This window comes from Scyliorhinus torazame, chromosome 14 (assembly GCF_047496885.1).
Source record: "Scyliorhinus torazame isolate Kashiwa2021f chromosome 14, sScyTor2.1, whole genome shotgun sequence".
Lineage (NCBI taxonomy): Eukaryota > Metazoa > Chordata > Chondrichthyes > Carcharhiniformes > Scyliorhinidae > Scyliorhinus > Scyliorhinus torazame.
Genome location: NC_092720.1, coordinates 27,633,190 through 27,660,147, shown reverse-complemented (window position 1 = coordinate 27,660,147; position 26,958 = coordinate 27,633,190). Strand labels below are relative to the sequence as shown.

At 48.7% G+C, this 26,958-nt stretch overlaps 2 protein-coding genes across 3 annotated transcripts in view; one reads left to right on the top strand and one right to left on the bottom strand.

Annotated features, from left to right (window-relative positions):
• The window catches only part of LOC140389477 (transmembrane protein 145-like), a 73,133-nt gene extending 68,917 nt beyond the window's left edge, over positions 1-4,216 (bottom strand). Inside the window, exon 1 of the mRNA XM_072473608.1 lies at positions 4,112-4,216. Coding sequence (XP_072329709.1) covers positions 4,112-4,216 — 105 coding nt within the window. The remainder of the gene's footprint in view (positions 1-4,111) is intronic.
• A 4,894-nt stretch (positions 4,217-9,110) lies between these two features.
• The window catches only part of hps3 (HPS3 biogenesis of lysosomal organelles complex 2 subunit 1), a 52,407-nt gene continuing 34,559 nt past the window's right edge, over positions 9,111-26,958 (top strand). Inside the window, exons 1-8 of one of the 2 annotated variants that reach the window (XM_072473869.1) lie at positions 9,111-9,245; positions 9,455-9,749; positions 10,022-10,537; positions 12,758-12,926; positions 14,569-14,654; positions 18,660-18,852; positions 22,564-22,645; positions 24,406-24,557. In XM_072473869.1, the coding sequence (XP_072329970.1) occupies positions 9,536-9,749; positions 10,022-10,537; positions 12,758-12,926; positions 14,569-14,654; positions 18,660-18,852; positions 22,564-22,645; positions 24,406-24,557 (1,412 nt within the window). In that variant the 5' untranslated portion in view covers positions 9,111-9,245; positions 9,455-9,535. Of the gene's footprint in view, positions 9,246-9,454; positions 9,750-10,021; positions 10,538-12,754; positions 12,927-14,568; positions 14,655-18,659; positions 18,853-22,563; positions 22,646-24,405; positions 24,558-26,958 lie in introns of both variants that reach the window. The other variant, XM_072473868.1, reaches the window with a different exon arrangement.

Genomic DNA, 26,958 nt, shown 5'->3' with positions numbered 1-26,958 from the left:
CAGGATGCCACCCCTGGTAGTTAACGCATCTCGCAGGGTCCCAGCACCCCTCAAGGACCGCCTCAAGCAGCAGCTGCAGGACCTTCAGGACCAAGGAGTGCTTTCCCAGGTAACGGAGCCAACTGCATGGGTCAGCTCCATGGTGTGCGTCAAGAAGCCTTCCAGCGAGCTCCGGATCTGTATAGAGCCGAAAGACTTAAATCGCAACACAATGAGGGAATACTACCCCATACCTAAACGTGAGGAGATCACGTGCGAGATGGCTCGGGCAAAAATGTTCACCAAGCTTGGTGCCTCAAAGGGCTTCTGGCAGATTCAATTGGATCAGTCCAGCAGGAAGCTGTGCACTTTCAACACTCCATTTGGCAGATACTGCTACAATAGGATGCCATTTGGCATCATATCGGCCTCTGAAATGTTCCATCGCATCATGGAACAGATGATGGAGGGCATCGAAGGGGTGCACGTCTATGTAGACGACATCATTATTTGGTCCACCACACCGCAGGAGCACATCAGTTGCCTCCAGCGTGTCTTCAAACGGATACGGGACCAGGGCCTGCGTCTTAACCGAGCCAAATGCTCTTTTGGACAAACCGAGCTTAAGTTCCTGGGGGACCACATCTCCCGGTTGGGGGTGCGGCCGGATGCCGACAAGGTGGCAGCCATCATGGCCATGTAGAAGCCGACAGACGAGAAGGCGGTGCTACGCTTTCTCAGAATGGTCAACTTCCTGGGGAAGTTCATCCCTAACCTTGCTTCACACACTACAGCTCTCCCGCACCTTGTCAGGAAGACAACTGAATCCAGTGGCTTCCCACCCACCAGCATGAATGGGAGGAACTCAAGGTCAAGCTCACCACCGCCCCGGTACTGCCGTTTTTCGATCCTGCAAGGGAGACGAAAATCTCGACTGACACCAGCCAGTCCGGCATTGGGGCGGTCCTCCTGCAACGGGATGACGCCTCATCATGGGCCCCAGTCGCCTATGCATCACGGGCCATGACCCCCACAGAGCAGCACTATGCGCAGATTGAGAAGGAGTGCCTAGGCCTGTTGACTGGCGTTGACAAGTTCCACGACTATGTGTATGGCCTTCCCCAGTTCACTGTGGAGACTGACCATCGCCCGCTGGTTGGCATCATTCAAAAGGACCTCAATGATATGACCCCTCGCCTCCAGCGTATTCTGCTCAAACTCCAGAGGTACGACTTTCAACTTGTCTACACCCCGGTAAGGACCTCATCATAGCAGACGCTCTATCCAGGGCAGTCAACACGCCGTTGACCCTGAGTTGTTTGTTTGCCAAGTCAACGTACATGAAGCCTTCACTTATGCCAATCTGCCGGCCACTGATGCATGCCTGGCCCACATTCGATGTGAGACTGTGGCCGACCCCCTTCTGCAACGTGTGATGCGCCACATGACGGACGGGTGGCTCAAGGGACAATGCCCACAGTTTTACAACGTTCGGGACGACTTGGCAGTCATTGATGGTGACCTCCTGAAGCTGGACCGCATCGTGATCCCACACAGCATGCACCAGCTTGTCTCAGAACAACTGCACGAAGGCCATCTCGGTGTTGAGAAGTGCCGGCAGAGGGCCCGAGAGGCTGTGTACTGGCCGGGAATAAGTGAGGACATTGCTAACACTGTGCTCAATTGCCCCACCTGTCAGCGGTTTCAGCCGGCACAACCCCGTGAGACCCATCAGCCCCATGAGTTGGTCACGTCCCCCTGGTCGAAGGTGGGCGTGGACCTGTTCCATGCACTCAGCAGGGACTACATCATCATCGACTACTTTTCCAGCTATCCAGAGGTCATACGCCTGCACGACACCACGTCATCGGCTGACATCCGGGCCTGCAAAGAGACCTTTGCTCGCCATGGCATTCCGCTCACCGTGATGTCAGACAATGGCCCCTGCTTTGCGAGTCAGGAATGGTCTTCCTTCGCCAGCTCATACAACTTCACACACGTGACGTGCAGTCCTCTGCATCCTCAGTCGAATGGCAAAGCAGAAAAGGGCGTCCACATCGTTAAAAGGCTCCCCTGCAAGGCTGCTGATGCAGGATCTGACTTCTGCCTCGCCTTGCTGGCCTATCGCTCGCCCCCACTGTCCACGGGCCTGTCGCCGACCTAGCTGCCTATGGGTCGCACCCTCAGGATCACTGTGCCATCCATTCACGTCCCAGATCTTGACCATGCTCCGGTACTTCGGCGGATGCAGCAACAGCGTGAGCAACAAAAGGCGGCACATGATGCTCGGGCAACTGATCTTCCTGCCCTGGCGCCTGGAGATAATGTCCGCATACACCTTCCGGAGAGCGGCTGGTCGGCTACTGCTGAGGTTCTCCGACAGATAGCTCCCCGCTCGTTTCTGGTTCGTCTGCCTGATGGCTCTATTCGCCGCCGCAATCGGCGTGGCCTTCGTCTGGTTCCGTGCTCGCTACGTGATCCTGCACCGGTGCCACGCCCTCCTGTTGTCCCTGCAATGGACTTTGTTGACCTTCCGGACACCCTGCATCCTCCTCACTCGACCGTGGCCCAGCCCTCAGCCGGTGGATCCTGACCCACCCTTGAGGTGGTCAACCCGAATTCGTCGCCCACCTGAGAGACTTAATTTATGAACCTTTTCATATTGGATTCACTGACTTGTTCTGACATACTGTTTAAGACTTTTTGCCATACTGTTTAAGATTTTGTTATCGTTTGTTAATAACATTTGTTTCGTTCTTGGTGTAACATAGTTAGTTTCTGCACCTGGCACCTTCCTGTGTATATAGTATAGCCCCATGTACATATTGTTGTAAATATTGCACACACATGATTAGATGCACTCACTACACTTCTTTATTTATTATCATGTAGGCACATATTCTTTGCGAAAAGGGGGGATGTCATATTTAGATCAGCATATCATGGTGCAATCACACACTCACTGATGGACATGCAGTAGGACCAACCAGCACTCACATCACAGCCAATCGCCAGTGAGAGCACACGCACTATAAAAACAGGGGACACTACAGTTCCCGCTCATTCTAGTAGCAACCAGCTCAGAGCACCGAGCTCAGAGCCTGCCACTCAGACATTCACCATGTGCTGAGTGCCTCACCGAGATAGTGATAGGACAGGGTGCACAGATTAGTTGCTAATGCACGTACCCAAGTTAGCAGTGTGTTGTTACAGTTGAGTAGTTAATAAAATTGAGTTACACCATCTCCAGCCGTGTTGGATCGTTTGTACATCAAAACACACAACACGACAGTGGCCACTTGAAGAACAGCTCAATTTGTGATTGGAGCCACCCAAGTCAGGCCATCGACCACAGACTGAAGAGACCCATTCCTGGTGACATTGCAACCCTTCATAATGCAGCAGCTAAAGTCATTGAGTGGACCATTAACCCAGACATCGAACTATAACTGCTTCCCTAGCCACCCAAATAAGAGAATTCATACCATTGCAATTAGTAAATTTAAAGGGATGCATATATGTCGATCAGCGATTGAATGTAGACGGCTGACTTGCAGTCTGCCCACAATTGCTCTGAAGATTTAGCACTGGGCTAAATCGCTGGCTTTAAAAGCAGACCAAGGCAGGCCAGCAGCACGGTTCGATTCCCGTAACAGCCTCCCCGAACAGGCGCCGGAATGTGGCGACTAGGGGCTTTTCACAGTAACTTCATTTGAAGCTGACTTGTGACAATAAGTGATTTTCATTTCATTTCATTTCAAGATCCCCTTTGTAGAGTAAAATGACAAGGGTGGATAAAGTTTAGTGTCACTCCTAACAGAGATGGGGTAAAAAAAGCACATTGATTTCAGCACCCCATTTGTAAGCAAAAGGGAACAAACAGTTCGCAGCCTGGGATATGGTTATTCAACCTGAACATGCTGGAGCCCTCTCAGAACTGGATAGGAAAAAAGGTGCAATAGGCAAATGAGGGTTGGGAAGATCATGTCATTTGATATCCCAAAATCAAAGAGAACAAAAATCTGGACACTTCAACCCACAGCGGAGAGGCCAAGGGCCAAGAGACTCTCTCGTTCGTTACCTCAACCGTCTTTAAGTACTAAATGTTTTATTTTTTTTAAATGAAGGATACCTTGTCAGTCTCTATTCTCCCGGTTTCGTACTTCCCACTAACTAATGGCAAATAAACGATGAGGAAAGGGCATAACAGCGAGCCGGGCTGCCCGGGAGCACCCATCCGCCGACCTGGCGGGCTGGCCCACGGTTGACTCAGGGCCACCGGGGCGAAGCCGCTCAACGGCAAATCCGCCCGCGCCGAACGGACTGGGCACGTGGGCGGTGGGGGCGCGCGCGCGGGGGGGGGGGGGGGGCAGGCACCGGTCAGCGCGCGCGCGCGCAAAAGCCAGCGTCTCCCCCTCAGGGAGGAAAACGCGTGACGTAATAAAGAAGAGGCGGGCCCGCTTGTTGACTGGGCGGCCGCGGCAGTGATGGACAGCCCGACAGGCCAATCGGGATGAAGGACGCCCCACTTCCTCCTCCTCCTGGTCCTCCACGCTCGGGGAATCGGGGGGATGTTTTGGAGCAGGGGGGCGGGGGATGTTTTGGAGCAGGGGGATGTTTTGGAGCAGGGGGGCGGGGGATGTTTTGGAGCAGGGGGGCGGGGGATGTTTTGGAGCAGGGGGGCGGGGGATGTTTTGGAGCAGCGGGGCGGGGGCTCTTTTGACTCCAAACTAATTTTCTTCAAACCCACTGATTTAACTCGTTGCTCTTGTTTGCGACCAACCAACCGTGCGACCCATGAAAAATAAGCGGATGCTGCAATCCCAAACATAACTACTCGCCCCCCCCCCGCCAAGCGACAGCAAAGGGTTAGGGAGCCAACACACGCCCAAGTCCTGGCTGGTGGAGTCAGGCCAGCCAACCATCACAAGACAGCATGTGATTTGTGATCGTGAATGATAATCAACAGGGATTATCCGGTGTTGCACTTACAATGTTTCCTCTGATGTTGGCTTTCATTCCATTCGATTACTATTCACCAAGTGTTGTTCATGTGGGTTTTACAGCCGGGATGTTTCAATTCTCGAAAATACTGTTACAATCTGGAAACCAGAACTTGGGGGGGGGGGGGGGGGGAGGGTCAGAAATGGAAGTCACAGTGCTCACCGTCCAATTTAGGAGGAAATGCAGAGAAATTCCTTTCGAGCAGAGAGTGGGTAGAATGTGGAACTTGGTACCTCAAGAGGCAATTGAGTCAAAGTGCTGTGGTACTTTAAAGGGGAAGTTTGCTCAGCACATAAGGGAGAAAGCAGTAGGAGGCTATACAGATGGAGTCTTGGGGAGTTTTACTGCACAAACCGAGGTCCTTTTGCCCACTGTGGCTGTGCCAGCCTTCACGCACTTAACTATTCTAATCTCATTTTCCAGCATTTGGCCCGTAGCCTTGTATGATCTAGACGGGGAGGGCTGGGAGGAGGCTTGTGTAAAGGTTAGACACCGGCAATAGAGCTGTAGGACTGAACGGCCTGTTTCTGAGCTGTAATAATCACTACATAATCACATGACCTATTTGCAGATTACATGTAATTACAGTGAATTGAGAGGAGGATAGTGATAAACTTCAAGAGGGCATAGGCTGGTAGAATGGACAGATGTGTGTCAGGCAGGGCAGCACGGGGGCGCAGTGGGTTAGCACTGCGGCCTCACGGCGTCAAGGTCCTAGGTTCGATCCCGGCTCTGGGACACTGTCCGTGTGGAGTTTGCACATTCTTCCTGTGTTTGCATGGGTTTCGCCCCCACAACCCAAAATGTGCAAGCTAGATGGATTGGACACGCTAAATTGCCCCTTAAATGAAAAAAATTAATTGGGTACTCTAAATTTTAAAAGAAAGTTGTGTGACAGATTAAATTTAACATAAAGAAGTGTGAAGTGATACATTTTATTAGTGAGAATGGGGAGAGGCTAAAGACTTCAATTCTAAAGAAAGGGCAGAAACACCTGAGGTTGTAGACTCAGTAAAGGTTTTGCAGGTCACAGGAGGCCAATCTGCCCACAATGTCTGTTAAGAGATACCCAGCCTAATCTGTGACAGGAGTTATCCGGTCTAATCTCTTCCTGTTCCTGGCCAGTTCCTGGCCTGCAGATCATGGTAGCGCAAATGTTTTTTAATACACTGAAGGTTTCTGCTTCTACCATAATTAGGAACTATGCACAAAATAATAAAGCTGGAAGAGCAGGTTAAGAAAGTAGTTAAAAGGCAAACCGGATCTTGAGTTTTAGAAATAGAGTTACTGAGTACAAAAGCAAGGAAGTCATGGTCGCCTTTTTAAAAAAACTGGTCGGCCTCAACTAAGTATTGTGACCAAGTTCTAGGCTCCTCGGTTCAAGAAAGACGTAAATGCTTCAGTGCAGGTGCAAAACATGTTTATGAAAATGGTTTCAGGGATGAGGGACTTCAGTTGTGTGGATGGACTGGAGAAGATTGCTTTCAGGAGGAGAGAGGACTGAGGAGAGTTGCTAAGGGTGTTCAGAATAATGAGGGATCTGGCAGAGTAGATAGGGAGAAACTGTTCAGACTGGTGAGAGGGAACCAGAGGACACACATTTAGTGATTGGCAACAGAGCAAAAGAAAATATGAGGAATATTTACAGTAAGTAGTTACAATCTGTAATGCACTGCTTGAGAGTGTGGTGGAGGTAGATTCAATCACTTTCAAAAGGGAATTTGATAAGCCCCCGAAGGGGGCATAATGTCGGCCTATTGGAAAAGGGTGAAAAGGGGATTCGCTGCCAAGAGGACGTTTGCCCTTCTGGAGGAATCTAGAACTAGGTTCAGTTTCCAAATAAGGGGCCTTCCATTTAAGGGGTGACACAATGGTTAGCACTCCTCACAGCTCCAGAGATCCGGGTTCAATACCAACCTTGGGTGACTTGGAAATTTGCACTTTCTCCCCTTATTTATGGGATTTATCCTAGGATTCTCTGGGAAGCTAGGGAGGAGATTGCTGAGCCTTTGGCTTTGATGTTTAAGTCATCTTTGTCTACAGGAATAGTGCCAGAAGACTGGAGGATAGCAAATGTTGTCCCCTTGTTCAAGAAGGGGAGTAGAGACAACCCCGGTAACTATAGACCAGTAATCCTTACTTCTGTTGTGGGCAAAATCTTGGAAAGGTTTATGAGAGATAGGATGTATAATCATCTGGAAAGGAATAATTTGATTAGAGATAGTCAACACGGTTTTGTGAAGGGTAGGTCGTGCCTCACAAACCTTATTGAGTTCTTTGAGAAGGTGACCAAACAGGTGGATGAGGGTAAAGCAGTTGATGTGGTGTATATGGATTTCAGTAAAGCGTTTGATAAGATTCCCCACGGTAGGTTACTGCAGAAAATACGGAGGCATGGGATTCAGGGTGATTTAACAGTTTGGATCAGAAATTGCCTAGTTGGAAGAAGACAAAGGGTGGTGGTTGATGGGAAATGTTCAGACTGGAGTCCAGTTACTAGTGGTGTACCACAAGGATCTGTTTTGGGGCCACTGCTGTTTGTCATTTTTATAAATGACCTGGAGGAGGGCGTAGAAGGATGGAAGCGGAGAAGTAAATTTGCAGATGACACTAAAGTCGGTGGAGTTGTGGACAGTGCGGAAGGATATTACAAGTTACAGAAGGACATAGCTAAGCTGCAGCGCTGGGCTGAGAGGTGGCAAATGGAGTTTAATGCAGAAAAGTGTGAGGTGATTCATTTTGGAAGGAATAACAGGAAGACTGAGTACTGGGCTAATGGTAAGATTCTTGGCAGTGTGGATGAGCAGAGAGATCTCGGTGTTCATGTACATAGATCCCTGAAAGTTGCCACTCAGGTTGAGAGGGTTGTTAAGAAGGCGTACGGTGTGTTAGCTTTTATTGGTAGAGGGATTGAGTTTCGGAGCCATGAGGTCATGTTGCAGCTGTACAAAACTCTAGTGCGGCCGCATTTGGAGTATTGCGTGCAATTCTGGTCGCCGCATTATAGGAAGAATGTGGAAGCATTGGAAAGGAGCAGAGGAGATTTACCAGAATGTTGCCTGGTATGGAGGGAAGATCTTATGAGGAAAGGCTGAGGGACTTGAGGTTGTTTTCATTAGAGAGAAGAAGGTTAAGAGGTGATTTAATTGAGGCATACAAGATGATCAGAGGATTGGATAGGGTGGAGAGCCTTTTTCCTCGGATGGTGATGTCTAGCACGAGGGGACATAGCTTTAAATTGAGGGGAGATAGATATAGGACAGATGTCAGAGGTTGGTTCTTTACTCAGAGAGTAGTAAGGGCGTGGAATGCCCTGCCTGCAACAGTAGTGGGCTCGCCAACACTAAGGGCATTCAAATGGCCATTGGATAGACATATGGACGATAAGGGAATAGTGTAGATGGGCTTTAGAGTGGTTTCACAGTTCGGTGCAACATCGAGGGCCGAAGGGTCTGTACTGCGCTGTAATGTTCTATGTTATCTTCATGGGTTTCCTCTAGTCCAAAGATGTGCAGGTTAGGTGGATTGGCCATCATAAAATTGCCCGTTTGAACGGTGGGAGGAAACCAGAGCACCCGGAAGGAACCCACGCAGACACAGGGCGAACGTGCAAACTCCACGCAGTCACCCAAGGCTGGAATTGAAACCGGGTCCCCAGGGCTGTGAGGCAGCAGTGCTAACCACTGTGGAACCTGGAGTTAAGGCCACCACCAGTTCAGCCATGGTCTTATTAAATGGCAGGGGCAGGCTCGAGGGAACTCTCCTACCCACAAGTTTTTAATGCATTACGTGACTGAGCTGCTCTCACTGAGCCTGCAGGTGCTGGACGGGCAGAATGGCCTTTCTCCTGTGCTGTATACGTGTTCTGTGATTCCAGTTTTCACCGGCAGTCAGTGAGGTGACCGATGACTTTTTGTTGCAGCATTTCTCAGCCTTGTTTCAGGTGTCCGCAGCCTAGGCTAACTGAACGCTTGCTGGATGTTTGTGTTGGAGGGAGCGCCGACCCGGATCGACGTCCCGCCTCCTCATTCCGATTGGCTGGCCGTTTTGGATTGACAGAGGTGCCACCCGGGCTGGCGATTCCAATTGGCTGAGGCAACAAAGTCGGCGGACGTCACAATGGTTGCGGAAGGAGGCCGGGGTTTGGGACATTCCGATAGCCACAAGACAAGGTCCCCCAGGAGGCAGAGTCCAGAGCAAAGGGAAGCTGATGCAGAAAGTTAACATGCATCCTGGAGCAAAGTAACGGTTCCTGCAACTCGGTGTGTTGCTTGTACATCTGGAGAGATAGCATTGCAGTGACGTTCGGTTGCGCACATTTAAATTGCAAGCTTTAAAAGTGTTTATTCACCACTGGTTGTGAAATTTGAGCTAAGGTTGGTTTGTGAGACTGTGTTCAACGAACAGGCTGTGGACACTGTTTTAATGTTTTCTCTTCCTTCCACCCCCTTTCTCGTCTGATCCTACCTAGCAACACCTACTGCCCCTCGACTCTCTGGAGCTCGCCCGTTTTCGCTTTGAGAGAGAGCTGCTGCTGCCAAATGTGTTGGAGATGGTGCGAGTGTACAACTGTCACCCGTTTGCTTCCCAGCTGATCGTACCCGTTCAACAGGAACCCGGCAATTTCTGCTGCGGGCGGGACACTCTCTTCGTTGTCTCCGCTGGCTGCAAAATCGAAGCGTTTAACATTACAGAGAGCGGATGTCAGCCTATCTGCACTTTCGTTACCCTTGGGGAAGTCCAGAAAATAACCTTCAGTGAAATAGGTAAATGTTTCTGTCTGCAATCGGTTGGCATAAAATAAATGGCATTCCTTTTGCATGTTGGACAGAAAGGGGGGGGGACAGTTGAAAGTTGCCAATTCCCAGTAAAAATCAGTAACACTGATTTCCATTTCAAGACCAGTTTGAATAAGTTTTTTTCCTTTAATTTCCAGGTTTCCATTCCTTTTGGGTAACCCCTGACTACCTCAGAAATGATCTAGTTATATTAATTAAGTGATTCTTTCAGTTGTTTTATTCCCCATCTCTCATTGCAGGAGACTATCTTGCTACAGTTGAAGAGAAGAGCCAGGTTCTCTCCCTCCGTGTCTACTTGAATTGGAGGGGATGCCAGGCACGGGGGAAATCCCGAGTTGGCATCCGAATGGTGGGACATGTGTTGCAGGCTCCGTTTAAAGGGACACCCAAAGACCAGATGGAAATTGTGGAGGTGCCGCTCTCTGAGCCCCCGCTCTCCATTTCTTGTTGCCCCGCGAAGGGCGACCTGGTGGTCGGGTGCCACAATAAGGTGGTGTTCTTCCGCTTGAAGGAGGAGAGGCTGGACGGCGGGAGTCCCGTGTTAGATTTTGAGCGTTTCCTGATTGTGCACGTCAGTCTGAACCTGCTGGAAGTCGCTTTTTGCAATGGCTGTTTAGCCTTGATAGCTGAACTGGAAGTGCTGGTTCTAAAACTGGAGAGGACCCAACAAGTGGAGAGCAAAAGCCAGCAACAGATCCTTCAGGAAGTGCCACGCAACAAGGACATTGAAAAAGAGGGCACTGACCTTATGGAAGGTATGTGGCAAATTGATAATCGCTTATTGTCACAAGTAGGCTTCAATGAAGTTACTGTGAAAAGCTCCTAGTCGCCACATTCGGCGCTTGTTTGGGGACACCGGTACGGGATTTGAACCCGTGCTGCTGGCATTGTTCTGCATTACAAGCCAGCTGTTTAGCCCACTGTGCTAAACCAGTATTATTCCTCCACTGCCCCATACAGGATAATATTCAATTCTGTGCAACTTAAACACTGGCACTGAGATCTACATAGATGGGCCAACTATGGTTCAGTGGGTAACACTCTATTTGCCTCCGAATCAGTAGGTTTCGACCATATGGAACAGGAGTAGGCCTTTCGACCCTTCAAGCCTGCTCCACCATTCAATAGGATCATGGCTGATCCGATATTTCCCCATAACCCTTGATTCCTTTACTGATCAAGAATATATCTCATCCTTAAATATACACAAGGCCTCTGGCCCCAGCAGCTCTCCATGTCAAGGCGTTCCAAAGACTCTCAGCCCTCGGAGAAGAAATTCCCCCTCAATCTCTAAATTGAATTAAATTTAAAGCGCGTGACTTCAATTCCGCTCGAGGGGTTTGAGCACACAATTCAGGCTGGCATGCCAGTGCAGTAATAAGAGATTGCTTTTGAGTTTTTCATCTTTTTGGATGAAGTGTTAAATTGAGGTCCCGTCTTTCGTGTGGACAGTCCCCTGACCATATTTTTTGAAGAAAAATAAGGGAGTCCTCTACATTGTTGAATGAGATTACCTGGTCATTGTCACATTGCTCCATGTGGGAGCTTGCTGTGGACGATCTGAATGGTGAGTCCTATATTAAAACATTTCAAAAGATACTTCATTGATTGCAAAGTGCTTCTGGACATGCTGCAGTTACCAAAGCTGCTATATAAATACAAGTATTTTCTCTCTTTCCCAAGCCTCTGGATAGTTGGTGGAGCACACTTGGTTGGAGCAATGAGTTGGAAGTTGGCCATGTTGGCCACCAATTCTTGAGAAGTGTGTATAGATAGATGTTGGGTGTGGCACAACTTTAATTTGGCCTAACCAGAGTAAAGTCTGTGAATGCTAGAACTCTCAGATGATAAATAATAGGGTGGATAAGGGACAGGCTGGACAAGGCATCAATTCCTGTGGTACCAGCAGCCAGTAAAAGGGCAGTCTGTATTTCAGGTGAGGGAAGAAACATTTGTTGGGATGGGTAGATGAAACAAAAAACTTCAACCCTGGCCTCCTATAACACTCTCATAGAATTCCTACAGTGCAGAGGGAGGCCGTTCGGTTCATCAAGTCTGCACTGACCCTCTGAAAGAGCACCCTAACTAGGCCCACTTCCCCACCTTATCTGCATAACCCCACCTAACCTTTGGACACTAGGGGGCAATTTAGCATGGCCAATCACCTAGCCTGCACATCTTTGCCCGGAACACCTAGAGGAGACCCACGCAGTCCCGAGGAGAATGTGCAAACTCCACACAGTCACCTAAGGCCGGAATATAACCCAGATCCCTGGCATTGCAAGGCAGCAGTGCTAACCACTGTGCCAAGGTGCTGCCCTTCTGATTAGACAAGTCATATGGTGCACTGTAATAGTCCAACCCAAGTCTTGCAAATCTCAATATCAAGAAGTACCTGATACTGAGAACTCATAGTTTTGTATTAAGTTATATTTGAGACAATAACATGCTAGTTCATTAGCAATAGCAAATCATTTGCCATAAGCAATATGCTTCACTTGAACAATATGGGGCCGAGATGGGTATCTTTCAATTTGGATGAAGTCTAGCCTCGCTGGTAGATTTAAAAGCTCCCATGACGCTATAAAGAACAAGGGTGTCCTCCCTGATGTCCTGGTCAATATATTTATCTCAGCCAGCCAACACGTGAAACAGGTCACCTGGCCATTATCACATTGCTCCTTGTGGCTTTGTGGAAATTGTCTGTCTGACACATTTTCTATGTTTCATTGGCTGTGAAGCACTTTGGAATGCCCTGAGGTCATGAAAGGCGCTATATAAATTCAAGACTTTTGAATTGAAAGGAAAATTGGGTGGGGTGTATATTGTACTACTGAAAATCAGCCCCTGTTGAAGTTGAAAATGACCTCTCATAATGCCGGGGAGTGTTGCGTGGACCCACACTATACAGGATGTCTATTCACAGCCCGTCTCAATGTAACGGTCCTAAAGCATTTGTGCAATTCTTCAAGCAGCATCTCTGAGCCAAGGACAGGATGAATTTGTCCTCTTTCAAAGCCCTTTGGAATTGTTTGGAGAAGACACCTGGGGATCAGGAGTGCTGGTCAGTTTGGAGTGGACAGGCGTGGAGGGTTTGACAACTGAGCCGCAGAATAATCTGCACCTACACCAGATTCTGTACAGGTGAGGCAATGTCAATTTTTGAGATCTGTAGACTACCACTCTGTGGGCTAGTGTATAAAATTAATTTTGTAAATGCTCTGCAGGTGCTCTTAGGTTTGTCTATTGGATTTAAACTTGATGGTGCTAAATGGGGACATCATTTTGCAATAATTTGTACTTTCATATAACCAGTCACTCTTGGTCCTTCACAGGTGTGACATGCAATGTATTCTGGTGATCTGGTCAAACTGACAATGGGTGGGATTTTCCACATCCCTCCCGTAGCGTGTTGCGCAATGGTAGACGCGGCCCACCATTGATCCCACTGCTGTCAATGGGATTTCCCGTACTATGCACCCCCTCCCTCCCCCTGCTACCAGGAAACCCATGGCGGGGGAAATAAATAACTTGCTGAATGCAGAGCATTGAACCTAGAGTAAATTATGTCTTAAAGTGGTAGGACATGGGTTCTCACCTGTGATATGCCACATGTTGCAGTATATCTTTAAGAATGTGAGCATGCCTCTGTATGCACCATTAGAAGGGAAATGACATGTGTATTGTGGCACCCAAGTGCAGTTTCACTAAACAGTTTACATTGTTGTAAAGCTTCTCATGTGCCTAATCTTAACAAATTAGCCCAAAATGTGTTTACCCAATCCCTTATGAGTGATTGGTGTCTTGTGCCTTATAAACTCCAGGATTGTATCGTTTATTAAGAACACTACGCCACATGAGTCCTGAACTTGGCCATGCTGTCATGGAGAAATGTTCAGTGCAGAAGCTGCCTCGCTTCCTTGTACCAACCTTACTGCAGTGTTGGTAAGGGCCTCCAGGCTGGTCTGGGCTATTTTTTGTCTTTTAATAGTTCATAGCAGAGAAAATCTCCCAGCTAAAAGAAGGCCCAAAGTTCATCTGCTTTATGGGCAAGCGCACATAATACTGTGACATGACTCATCAATGACCAGGACCATAATTGATGCAGATGTGTCTATTATAACTTCTCTTCATTTATTTGCACTGGCACGGATCATGAAGGATGCATAAATTCTTCCAGGAAATGTGAGAATGGGATTTGAATTCAACAAAAAGGCTGGGTTTCTACATAAACCTTTTTCCACAGACATGGGGCTCAGTAACCAGAGGCGGGAGAATTAATATAATTGGTAAAAGATCCGGAGGGGAGGGGAGGTTTTTTTTTTCAATGCCGCCAGTTATGATGATGTGGAATGTACTACGTGAAGCTGATGGAAGCAGACTTAATAGTAGCTTTCGAAAGGGAATTGGATTGTGACTCGAAGGGTACATTTGCAAGATTACTGGGGATAGGATAGCTCTAACAAAGAGCTGGCACAGGCCGATGGGTAGAATAGCCTCTAACCATGATGCATCATTTTGTACTTTTTCTCTTTTGAAAGAACTGTATTTGGTTACCTTCCTCCCACCCCCCCCCCCCCCCAATTTTTTTTCCCCCTATGTTCCAGCCTCCCTAACTCATTAGTTTCATACATAACCTGTTCCTAGGGTGTCTGCAGCATAGCTCAACCCCTGAGCAAAGCAGCACTATCAGTAGTGGTCCTTCCAATTGATCTCTGAAGGTATTTGTTAAATGATGAACCGGTGTAACTTTCATTGATAAATTGTACTGTTTTTCTATTCCAAGGCGTTTTTCTCCAGATCTATCCCACATTTACTCAGTTGAAGATACAGCTCTGCATTCCCTTCAGTTACTCCCAATGTACTCTACAGGTACTGTGGCAGCAAAACAGCCTTAACTTGCGTGCATAAATATTTTAGAGCTTTACTTATTTCAGGGCAGCAGGGAGGTTTGATGTAGAACTTTTCCCTCTGGTTATTCAGTCTAGCTTGTGTGCTCCAAGTTTGGGCATGCATGGGCAGGGGTATGTGTCTTTTATATGTTGGGGGGTGTATTTTTTTGCATGTTGTAATGAATGGTACATCCAGACTCTCTCAATCTCTCCACCTTTCTGCAAGTTTACTTTCTGCCTATATTTCCTGTTATTTTCACTTAATGTTCCTAGTTTCCTTCAGCTTTCTACTTCGCTTTCTTCCTTATCGCAGTTGCCCTTCCCTCCCTTGTAGCCAGGATCTTCCCTGTTGAGCCTCTTCTCACTCCCCAAAACTGGAATAAAACTCCATTCCTAGGCTCTAGCTTTTCCTGGCTCTCTCCTCTGAGGAGAGCCCTTCCTTTCAAACAAGTCCAGACCTTTTCATTACACCCAGTCTCTCAGAGCCAATCCATTACATGTTTCCCATCTAGCCACGGAGCCAGGACTGAGCAAACCATCTTCTTGAGTTCTCTGCCTGAAGGCAGGTCTTACCCGCAGCATCTTTCAAATCCTGCACGTGAATTCAAAAGCATCTTCGATTTCATTCACTTGTGAATGCACCATAGAATCCCTACAATGCAGAAGGAGGCCATTCAGCCCATCAAGTCTGCACCGACCCTCTGAAAGAGCACCTTGGCCTACACCTGTACTCTATATCCATAACCCAACCTAACCTGCACATCTTTGGACTGTGGGAGGAAACCGGAGCACCCGGAGGAAACACACGCAGACACGGGGAGAATATGCAAACTCCAGTCACCCAAAGTCTGATTCGAACCCGGGACCTGGAGCTATGAAGCAACAACGTTGAACACTGTGCCACAATGCCGCCTTTACCCATTCCTAACCAATTGATTTGTGGTCTTATTGTAAACCTAGTACTTCCATGTAAACCTTAGCAACAGAATACTTTTTATTCATTGATAGGATGTGGACATTGCTGGCTGGGCTGGCATTTATCGCCCATCCCTATTTGCCCTTGAACTGAATGGCTTGCTAGGCCATTTCTAGGTGCACAGTGGCTAGCACTGCTGCCTCACAGCACCAGGGACTGGAATTGAATTCCAACCTCGGGTGACTGTGTGGAGTTTGCACGTTCTCCCCGTGTCTGTGTGGGTTTCCTCCAGATGCCCCGGTTTTCTCCCACAGTCCAAAGATGTGCAGATTTAGCCATGCTGAATTCCTCCTTAGTATCCAAAAGATTAGGTGGGGTTACTGGGTTACGGGGATAGGGTGGGGGCATGGGGGCCGAGGTAGGGTGCTCTTTCCAAGGGTCAGTGCAGACTCAATGGGCCAAATGGTCTCCTTCTGCACTGTAGGGATTCTATTCTGTGATTTCTGCAGGCATTTAAAAGTCAACCACATTGCTGGAGTCACATGCAGGTAAGGATGGTAGATTTCTTTCCCTAAAGGACAGTAGTGAACCAGAGAGGTTTTCATGACGATCAACAATGGTTTCATGGGCATCATTAGACTTTTAATTCCAGATATTTATTGAATTCAAACTTCACCATCTGCCATGGTGGGATTCAAACCCGGGTCCCTAGAGCATTACTCTGGGTCTCTAGATTACTAGTCCAGTAACAAGACCACCACACCATTGTCTCCCCGTGAGAGCTCCTGTCCTTGCAAATCTGTGCACCATCCAACTTGCCATGAGCGCTGCAATGGGAGATTCACTAGCAATGTTTGAATTGTTATCTGTACATTAACTGTAGACTGCTGCATTAAAGGAGATGTTTGTCCTTCAAAGCAAAAGTGACCCATGATCATTATCTGAGGTGCCCAGTTGGGTGTCTATGGGCATGTAGGTAACTGCTAAAACTGACTGTCCGGAAGATACTGCTGAAAATAAGGAGGAGACCGCAGATAGAATTCCTGCAGTGCAGAAGGAGGCCATTGAGTCTGCACATGACCCTCTGAAAGAGCACCCTATCTCTCTCTCTCTCTTTCCCCTCCCTGCCCATCTAACCTAAACATCTTTTGGACACTAAGGGGCAATTTAGCATGGCCAAATTCCCCTAACCTGCACATCTTTGGACTGTGGGAGGAAACTGGAGCATTCAGAGGAAACCCACGGAGAACGTGTGGACTCCACACAGTCACCCAAGGTCAGACTTAAACCCAGGTCCCTGGTGCCGTGAGGCAGCAGTGCCAACTGTGCCACCATGCCGCCCTAAGATGATTGAGTTTTGGATGAGTTGCTTGTTCAGGATTTCTTCTCTGTCTCTGATATCCGCTTACTTTTGAAGGAGGCTGGCCCCTTTTTTAAAATTTGGCTGTACCAGCAATCAGTCAATCAAAACTCCTAAGCAAAGCCCGAATGTCCTGGTAGCGCATTCACTGACCGCTGTTAGACTCAAAAAAGTAGACCAGGATCAGGCGTGATGAATTCTGTTGATGAGCTTTGTTCCGAAATCTCGAGGCGGCTGGGAGAAGAGATATGCCCTGTCTTCCATGTAAGAAGTTAGACCAAACGTATCTTGGCTTACAGACACTGGAGCACAGGTTATATACAACTTTTAAATGGTCTTATCACTTCACTTTGCACCTCCCCTTATTCTGTAGCCTGACCTTTCCCGAACAAGTAATGTTTCTTCCAGACCCTCAAGATCTCCATGGTGACACTATTATCCTTAATATCCGTGGAGTCTCTCGTGACCTTTAGAATCGATAATAGGTCTCTATTAGCCGGAGGCTTCTTCACCCTCTCGGGGAGGAATTTATGGCTGCCAATTCTTTCCCTCCGATAACGGCCGATGCCAGCAGCTGGGATTCTTATGAATACAATAGGGCCAGTCTCTCTCTTATCACCTATCTGACCATGAGGCCCCACTAGCTTCGTACTACGAACCTAGAAGCTGCCCAAACCATTTTACTTTTAATATGAAGGATAATATGGCCACCATCTGTACTTCACAGAGTATTTTATCATGCTTGGTGTAAGATTATATGCATTATACTTGAAGGTGCGTTCTTAATATAAATGTGTATTCATGATCACAGTCCTCTACCAATTACTGTTTCTGCTGACAGCAAAAGCAGAACCGTCCTGTTGCCTTGACGGATTAACACTTCTGTGATAATTGTCTGTCTTTCATTGGGCTGGTCTCAGGCCTTCAACCAATGGAAGTCAGAAACAGCCTTTTGGTTTAATGAAAGCCATATTCAGCTAGGCCACTCAGATAACACGTCTCCTGCAAACCCTACAAGTTCTGTTATCTCAAGCGGAGGTCCCTGTCTATCTGTCTGTAGTTATCTCGACTGGCCAACCGGACAGATGTTGTTGAGGCAAAAGTTAATGACATTTCTGTCAGAAAGCCGTAAGTTATTTCTGAAGGCAAATAGAATGACTGTTAATGAGCAGGAATGTCAACTGGACATGAGGTACTCCTGGGAGTGAGCATAGCAGATAAGAAGGGCCAGCCTCCTTAGGTTATGTCTGGTTTGCATGACGTTCGGCTGAGTGAACGGTGAATCTGTTCTGTTCTGACCAACACAAAAAATGGAGGAACAATCCAAAATGGAGGAAAACCCAAATTCCGAATCCTTCATCACCATGATAGCGCACCTCAGTCTCGAGCTCTCCATAGAAAATTCCAGTCAGTGACTGACGGGCATTCTGCCCACATGATCAGCACCCAATTCCGTTGTAACCATCGCAATGCGGTGTGGACATTTGGCATGCCAGTTCGGGTGTGCACCTGACCGTTTGATTGATGTCCTGCCACCTGACCGTTAGACTGCTGCATAATACCCGGGAAAAAACTGGGCTTTCGCGTCTGCGCATTCTGTCGTTAGCTCTCAAGAGAAGTCAATTGTACCATATGGCTCTAACTGTGATTCTACTTTTATATCAGAAATAAATAGCTGGCATTTCATCTTATTTTGTATTTTGCCTCAGGAGACCTGGAATCAGGCGCTGGATCTAGGAGGAAGGAGAAGCAGCTGCTCAGTCTCTTCTGTTTCTTTTCGTTGCCACACGTAGGCTTCCTGTACGCTGTTGGCAACATGGTACAGCAGCTGTCCACCTATAATTACCCAGAAACGGCCAAGCAAGCAGTGATTAGCCCTCAGTTCCTGCACGTCATTACCAGGTACAAAGAAATTTGGACAGGGCACATTGTGCTCCTGCCGTCAGAGCCCAAGTGTGCGGGAAACCCTTGTAGTATCCTCTACAAAACTCCACATTCCTCCCTACTCCTGATAACTGTTCTCTGTCTGAAAATTGTTAAGACTCCGCTTCCACTGCCTCATGAGGAGGAACCGAGTTCGAAAGACTCACAACCACCTGAGAGAAAAGAATTCTCATCTGACTTAAATGACCGACCCTATATTTTCACACTGTGAACCCCTAGTTCTAGATTCTCCCTCAAGAGGAAACATCCTCTCCACGTCCACCGTGCCAAGACCCCTCCGGATCTTGGGTTTCAATCAAGTCACCTCTTCTACTAAACTCCGGTGGATATAAACCTCGCCTGTCCAACCTTTCCTCACCAGATCCAGATGTGGTAAACGGGTCAATTCATACTAACTGCAACCTGATGAGAACCAGAAAACATGGATACATTTCACTGGATCACCTTAATGGTAGTCATCTGATCAACGAGAGTTAACTTTCCCAACATCAACATTTATCTAGCATTTTAAGTTAGTGAATGAGAGTTCCACGCAATCTTACAAACAGCTGTACTTGTCAGTGGGACATTGCTTTGGGCTGTATTCAAATATACAAGTCCAGCAGTGAACATGGGAGTGAATATAGGCCGGAACTCAAGCCTGCTCGACTATTCAATAAAATCGGCTGATCTTTGACCCAGACTCCCTTTCCCCGCTCTTAACACCACATCCCTCGATTCCTTTAGTGTCCAAAAATTTTATCAATCCAGCTTCGAATATGCTCAAAGACTAAATTTTCCCAGCTCTCTGGAGTAGTGAATTTAAAAGATTGACAATTCTGAGAGAAGAAATTTCTCCTTTTTCTCCATTGTAAAAGGTAACTCCTAGTTCTAGACACTAAAGAAATGGGAAACGGGCTTTGAGCATCAACTCTTCCAAATGTTTCAATTGGATCATCTCTCATTCTTCTAAACTCCAGGCAGTTTTGGCCCATTGTATTCAATCTCTCCTCTTGTCAAGCAATCAATCAAGTAAATTTTTAATTGCAGACATGCTACAATAACACTTCATATGCATTTCCACTGAGCAGAGAAGCAAAATTCTAAATTCCGTGCACAATTTGGGGTTCTTTACCTCTGGTTTGTAAGCCGGCTCATTTTAGTTTGATGCTGTACGGTTAGATTCTGCTTACAAAGTGCCAGCTCCACAGAAATGACATGACTTGACTTAATATGAACAAGTAGACACAGAGCGAGGATGAGTTGAAATGTCAGTGAGGCAACAACGGGAAATGTAAACAAGCTCCCTGAAGAGAAACTGAGCAGCTGTCAGACTATTTACCTCAACATATCACGTTAGCCTCGCGTTGATGCACACTGTTCAATGGGATTCTGGGCATTTCTCACCATTGCAATATGCCTAAGTACACATCCTGGTGCTGTAAGAAAGAGAAAATGCTCAGCCGAGCGATGGGTCTCTGACCTTTCATTAGAACTGGGAGAAGTTTGAAATGCAATTGTTTTTAAGCAAGTGAAAGGTTGGTGGGGAGGGAGGAGAGAGTTTGCTGAAAAAGGGAAGTTCCACAATCGTGTGGAGAGCAGGAGAGACTAAACACACCCAAGGTTTTGTGTTGCAGGACCAAAGGGTGTGATAATGGGGCAAGTAAAGAAACAGAAGGTGCGTCTACGGCAGGTATGGATGGCGGAACAGCTGCCAACAGAATGGAAAGTGAAAGAAACGAGGGAGAGGAGGAAGAAAAACAAACCAGCAAAGAAATACAAAATGGGGGGAAAGGTTACAAGGTTATGATCTGGAATTGTGCCGCAACTCAAATTTGTGTTGAACTTATTTTGACCATTGTAGCAGGCCGAGGGGTCAGAGTGGGATCAAGGTAGGGAAGTAAAACGACAAGCGACAGGAAACTCTGGGTCAAGATGTGGACTGAACTGCGATGATCGCTTTGCGAACAAGCGGTCTCTCCCCCCCCCACCCCCCCACCCTCCCAGTTGGAGGAATTGCATTGGGAGCAGAAAAGTAGACAACATTTTAAAACTTACTGTAAGTGGCTGTTTCACTTGGAAGGAGTGTTTACGACTTGGATTGTGAAAAAGGAAGAGCTAAAAGGGCAGGTGTTGCATCGCCTGCGATTGCATGGAAAGTTGCTCCAAAGGTATTGCATTTCTAACAATTTCGATAAAGGTAGCAGATTGGGGTGCGATTTAATGGAGCGCAAGTAGCCGCGTTTAGCTGGCAGAACCAAGAACTACCCCGCTGTTAAGCGGGACTTTGCTTCATTTCAGGGCCTCGGTGAGGAACATCCTGTCGAGGCCACACTTAGTCCTATTTCCTGCACAACGGACTCCGCTCGCCAGTGCAGGAAGCGATTGGGAAAGGTGCCCGATCTCTAGACACACACACCCCCCCCCCCTCCCCCCCCCCCCATCTCCCCTCCCCCGCACCGTGCACCCCACCTCAGGACAGGGCACCCCGATCCCGCAACGGGCATGATGCTATCTGGGCACCAGCAGCTGGGGACCATGGCAGTACCCCTGCCAGCCTGACAGTGTCCAGCTGGCAGTGGTGCCAGGGTTGCATTGTCAGGGTACCACCCTGCCCAGAGACCTCCCCCTCCCCCCAAGTGCCCATCGCCTGGTCTCCACATTTGTGGAAGCCAGTGCTAAAAACCAGTGCCCCCACTTTTGGTCTCCGAGGCTGTTGGGTCCTGGGCACTGGGTAGACCTGGCACAGACATATTCAAGTGAGACTAACTGCTCACTTGAGTATACAAATCTGGGGCGAGATTCTCCCCCAACGGCGCGATGTCCGCCGACTGGCGCCAAAGACGGCGCCAATCAGACGGGCATCGCGCCGGCCCAAAGGTGCGGAATGCTCCGCATCTTTGGCGGCCTAGCCCCAACATTGAGGGGCTAGGCCGATGCCGGAGGGATTTCCGCCCCGCCAGCTGGCGGAAATTCCGTTTGTTTCCCCGCCAGCTGGCGCGGAAATGCGGCGCATGCGCGGGAGCGTCAGCGGCCGCTGAAAGTTTCCCGCGCATGCGCTGTGGGGAGAGTCTCTTCTGCCTCCGCCATGGTGGAGGCCGTAGCAGAGGCGGAAGGGAAAGAGTGCCCCCACGGCACAGGCCCGCCCGCGGATCGGTGGGCCCCGATCGCGGGCCAGGCCACCGTGGGGGCACCCCCCGGGGTCAGATCGCCCCGCCCCCCCCCCCCCCCCCAGGGACCCCGGAGCCCGCCCACGGCGCCTGGTCCCGCCGGTAAATACCAGGTTTGATTTACGCCGGCGGGACAGGCAATTTCTGGGCGCGACTTCGGCCCATCCGGGCCGGAGAATTGAACGGGGGGTCCCGCCAACCGGCGCGGCCCGATTCCCGCCCCCGCCCAATCTCCGGTACCGGAGACTTCGGCGGGGGCGGGGCGGGATTCACGGCGGCCAATGGCCATTCTCCGACCCGGCGGGGGGTCGGAGAATGACGCCCCTGGGTCCTGACCGCAAATGGGCGGGATCCAGATTGCGATGCCTCGTGAGATCTCATTAGATTTCACGAGGTGTGACGAGGCTGTTAAATCTTGCAAAAGGCCTCTCGTGAGATTTACCAAACCTCATTGTGTCCCGAGTCGGCCGCAACATTAGTTTCTGGTTATAATACTTGTTGTCTTGCTGTTCTCTGACAGGAATAATTTGCTGTGTTACACAGTCAGGTGCAGTGCAGTAGCTGCTAGAGATAAGGACCCAGAGATGGACACGAACAACAAGGTACTGGTACTTTACTCATGAATGTGACCATTTATGTTACTCAGCGTTTTAAGAATTAGAATGTTTTAATTAGAGCACTTTATCACCGTGTAGTGAAAACCATTTGTCTGTGCAAATGTAGCAACTATTCTGCTGCTGGTGAAACCAAGCGTTCAGTGATTAAGTTCTTAACTATTAAGGGAAGATTGTTGACCAAGAAATGTGAGAATTACAAACTCTCTGAATACAGCCGGAATCAGAGAATTGTTATGGCACAAGAGGAGGTCATTTAGCCAGTCGTCTGCCTCTGGCTCGTCACAGGAGCGGTTTATTTACTGCCACTCCTCTGCCTTCTCCCATAGCCCTGCATGTTATTCCTTTTGAGATAACAATCCAATTCGCTTTCCAAAGCCTCCCTGCCGCTATCGCACACTCATTGCATTGCAGCTCCACACACTCCATGAAATAGTTTTCCCTCAAATTGTTGTTGCTTCTTTTGCTAATTACCTTAAATCTGTGCCCTCTTTGTTTTTGACCTTCCATAGGTAGGAACAGTTTTTCCCCATCTGCACTGTCCAGACCCCTCGTGATTTTGAATACCTCGATCAAATCTTCTCTCCTCCAAGGAAAACAGTTCCACTTCTCCTGTCTATCTATGTAACTGAAGTTCCTCACCTCTTGAGGCCATTCTTTCTGCAACCCGTCTAATGCGTTGACATTTGTCCTAAAGTTTGGTGCCCAGAACTAGATGCAATATTCCAATGGAGGCCAATCCAGTGTTTGATACAAGATTAACATAACCTCCTTGTCCTGTCCCTATTAATAAAAGCCTAGGATGCTGTATGCTCTAACTGCTCTCTGCTCCCACTTTCCATGATTTAGCCACATGTACATCGTAAGAACATAAGAACTGGGAGCAGGAGAAGGCCATCTGGCTCCTTGAGCCTGCTCTGCCATTCAATAAGATCATGGCTGATCTTTTTGTGGACTCAGCTCCACTTACTCGCCCTCTCACCGTAACCTTTTATTACTTTCCTGCATTAAATTTCATCTGCAACTTGTCTGCGCATTCCACCAAACTGCGTATGTCCCTTTGAAGTTGCACATTATCTTCCTCACTGTTCACTGTACTTGTATATATATTCTATATAATAATCTTTATTGTCACAAGTAAGCTTACATTGCAATGAAGTTACTATGAAAAGTCCCTAGTCGCCACATCCGGCGCCTGTTCGGGTACACGGGGGGGAGAATTCAGAATGTCCAATTCACCTAACAGCTCATCTTTCGGGACTAGTGGGAGGAATCCGGAGCACCCGGAGGAAACCCACACAGACACTGGGTGAACGTGCTGACTCCACACAGACAGTGAAGCAGCTGGTAAACGAACCCGGGACCCAGGAGCTATGAAGCCACAGTGCTAACCACTGTGCTACCGTGCTGCCCTATCCCTATATCTCGGAAAGGCAGATTAGCAATGCATCTGAAATGTGCCATCTTGGAAAAAGTAGCATTCCAGTACTCCACTGAAATGTCAACTTTCGTCCCGAGAGTGCAGTGATGATGTCGGAGAGAATTGAACCATGGCCATCTCGCTAATAAGAGTATTGCCAAATGAGCTTAGCTGACATAACAATATTCTATATGAATTATCAATCTAGATCATGTCAAAAAAATGTGGTGATGGGGAGAAAATACCTCTAGCATTAAATCTCATGTATGTGTCTGTTGAATCTCCACTTGTGTCATTGTTTTTCTTGTCGGTATTTCTCTTTGGGTAGGCCTGTCCACTGTTTTTCATGCCAGTAAGTGCCTTGCGTATGCAGCTCTTTATTGGACTAAGAGCAGTGTGCCATTCCAGAAACCACTTAATTCTGCTGACCAAGACAGAGGGCCATGAAGCACACAGACAAAACGAGTCAAAGAAAGGATCGTGAGTACTCCACTCTGCCATTTCACAACAATTTAATGTCCGATTACTCCCTGGAGCTTTTGTTCTGAAGGGCAACATGCAAACTGAATGCAAAACAAAATCTCAACATTCGCTGATGGTCAGGTCCATAATTAGACTGTTCTTCATTTCCTAGTCTACCTTTCATGCTGTAGTCATAATATTTAAGATCAATGATTGAAGTTCCCACTATGGTTGAATCCACTTATGCTCATTAAAATATAAGGCTTTAATTTCTAATTGCCAAAATCATTTGGTGGGAAGGCTTACAAGGCGTCGAGCAGTGAGTGACGGCCTGGGTGAGGGTCTCGGCAGAATATCTGCCTTGCTGGGCGATGTGACCCGGTATCAAGCTGACCCTGATGAACGGGGACATGTCCAGCTCTCCGATGGGAATGGCCGAGGAGCTGCGGAGTTTGTCCCAGTCGCAGGTGGGCATTGCCGAGGCGCTGCATCGCATGGCCCAATCACTGAGGACAATTGCTGAGGGCGGTAACACGATGATGCGGACCATGGGGAACCGCCAGGGCTGGAAAAGCCAGGTGATGCAAGGGTGAACCCCAGGGCCCTATGGCACCGACCGGGAGGAAGGGGCGCTGAGTGCCAACCTGGACCTGTCCCATGGAGTGGCGACAATGGCCATCAGCTCCCCCAGGTTCCACTCCTCTGATGAGGACACGTCTCACAGCCAGCACACGGGACAGGATGGCACGGGTGTGCGTGTGCCGCTGTTAAGTGAGCCGGGGCCTTCTTGCCCCTAGAGGACGCCCACCAGTAGCATGGTAGGGCACAGGACGATTTAAGCAGCTGGCTGCCTCCACCTGAGATGTGCATCCTGGGGTCATACCTAGATGTAGTGGTAGAGCTGGGAGGGCAAAGCACATCAAGGATCACTGAGGGCACCGGGGTAGGGGGTGGGGGCTTCGGCAGGGGGTAAGGGGGCTGGGGGTGGGGGAAGGATGGCACCATCAGGACGGTGGGGAATTCTCAAACACCATAAACACCCTTGTGCACAACCAGTGATAACGCCTCTGTCACCTTCTTCCGCAATCCGGACCAACCCCTGAACCCTTGGTCAGCTCTCCAGGCATCACCCTCTCCCCGTGGACTCACCCACCCTCCAGCCGTGGACATGTTCCCGGAGCTGTGTCCCATCCCCTGAGTGTTCGGCTGTTGGCTGCTGCTTGTGTGGTATTGCCTCCCGCAGTGTTCACGCACAGTGTCCAGGCATCAAGGTGTGATTGGGATGCTAGGCAATGACTCCCACATGCTACATGGCACGCCTACACACAGGTATCCACTTGGGTTGTGTGAAGTGCTCACTTGACCATGATTGACAATTCCCTATTAGCAATAACCTTCAGCCGCGCAGCCAGAGGCCCCAGCAGTCGATGAGAGTTATGGGTAGTTGGTAGGGACAAGGGTTGTCCCAGGATCTAGGATTGCTTCTCGGCCTTTTGGCTAAGATGAGCGTGAGGTCAGGTATAATGCCTCAATCTGGTATGTCGTTCTTGTGGGGACCATGAATTGGATTCAATTTGAATTGGTTTTTGGAGCAGGCAAGGGGCTGGATTAGGCATTGCCCTTGTCTACACCCTGAGCTCTGGCTTTCTAACTCTGATAAAGTAATTTTAAAAAAAATTTCAAAGAACACGATATGGTGGTGCCGTGAACAGTTGCCACCCCCACCCCCTCACCGAGCACTGGGGTGGCAGGCCCAGTGGCCCCGGTCTCTTTGCCTGTGAGCAAAGATGGCTACTGACCTCCTACCTCCCCACAGACGCGCTTCCACCAGGCTCATGTTTTTCAAAAGGAGTATGAATCGGCACTGGCGTGAGCACTTGCTGGGGAGGCCGATGACATGAGGCCATTGGATCAGGGTTCACTCTCGTTAAATGTGTGGAAATGGAGCTTAAGTGGTGATAATTAGTTTCTCGCCACACTATGGCGGGATCCCGATTTCGCCTACGGGAGCGGGCCCGTTGCTTCACAAACTGTTTGACGCCTGGCGCGGTTCTCCTATTTGGCCCCTCCCGCCACTCACCGGCCTCATTACGCTTGAGCGAGAGCATAATGAGGCTGGAGAATTGCCTGAGATTTTTTAATGCAGTGGGGAGCTAAAGTCGCCGACGGGACCGGCTCCTCCGAAATTAAGCCGCCATTTTTAAAGGATACCCAAATCTCAAATTAAGGTTGAGGATTCCCCACAACCCCCATCCACGGACATCGAGACCTCCCGACAGACATGAGCAACGTCCCGACCCCTTGACCTTGGAAGGGTGGCCTCTTTCTCTTATCCCCCCCCCACCACCGCCTTCACCAAAACTCCTGATGCCCTTCGCCACCCAGGCATAGAGGTGAGCAGACCCCGCTATGGGGTTGC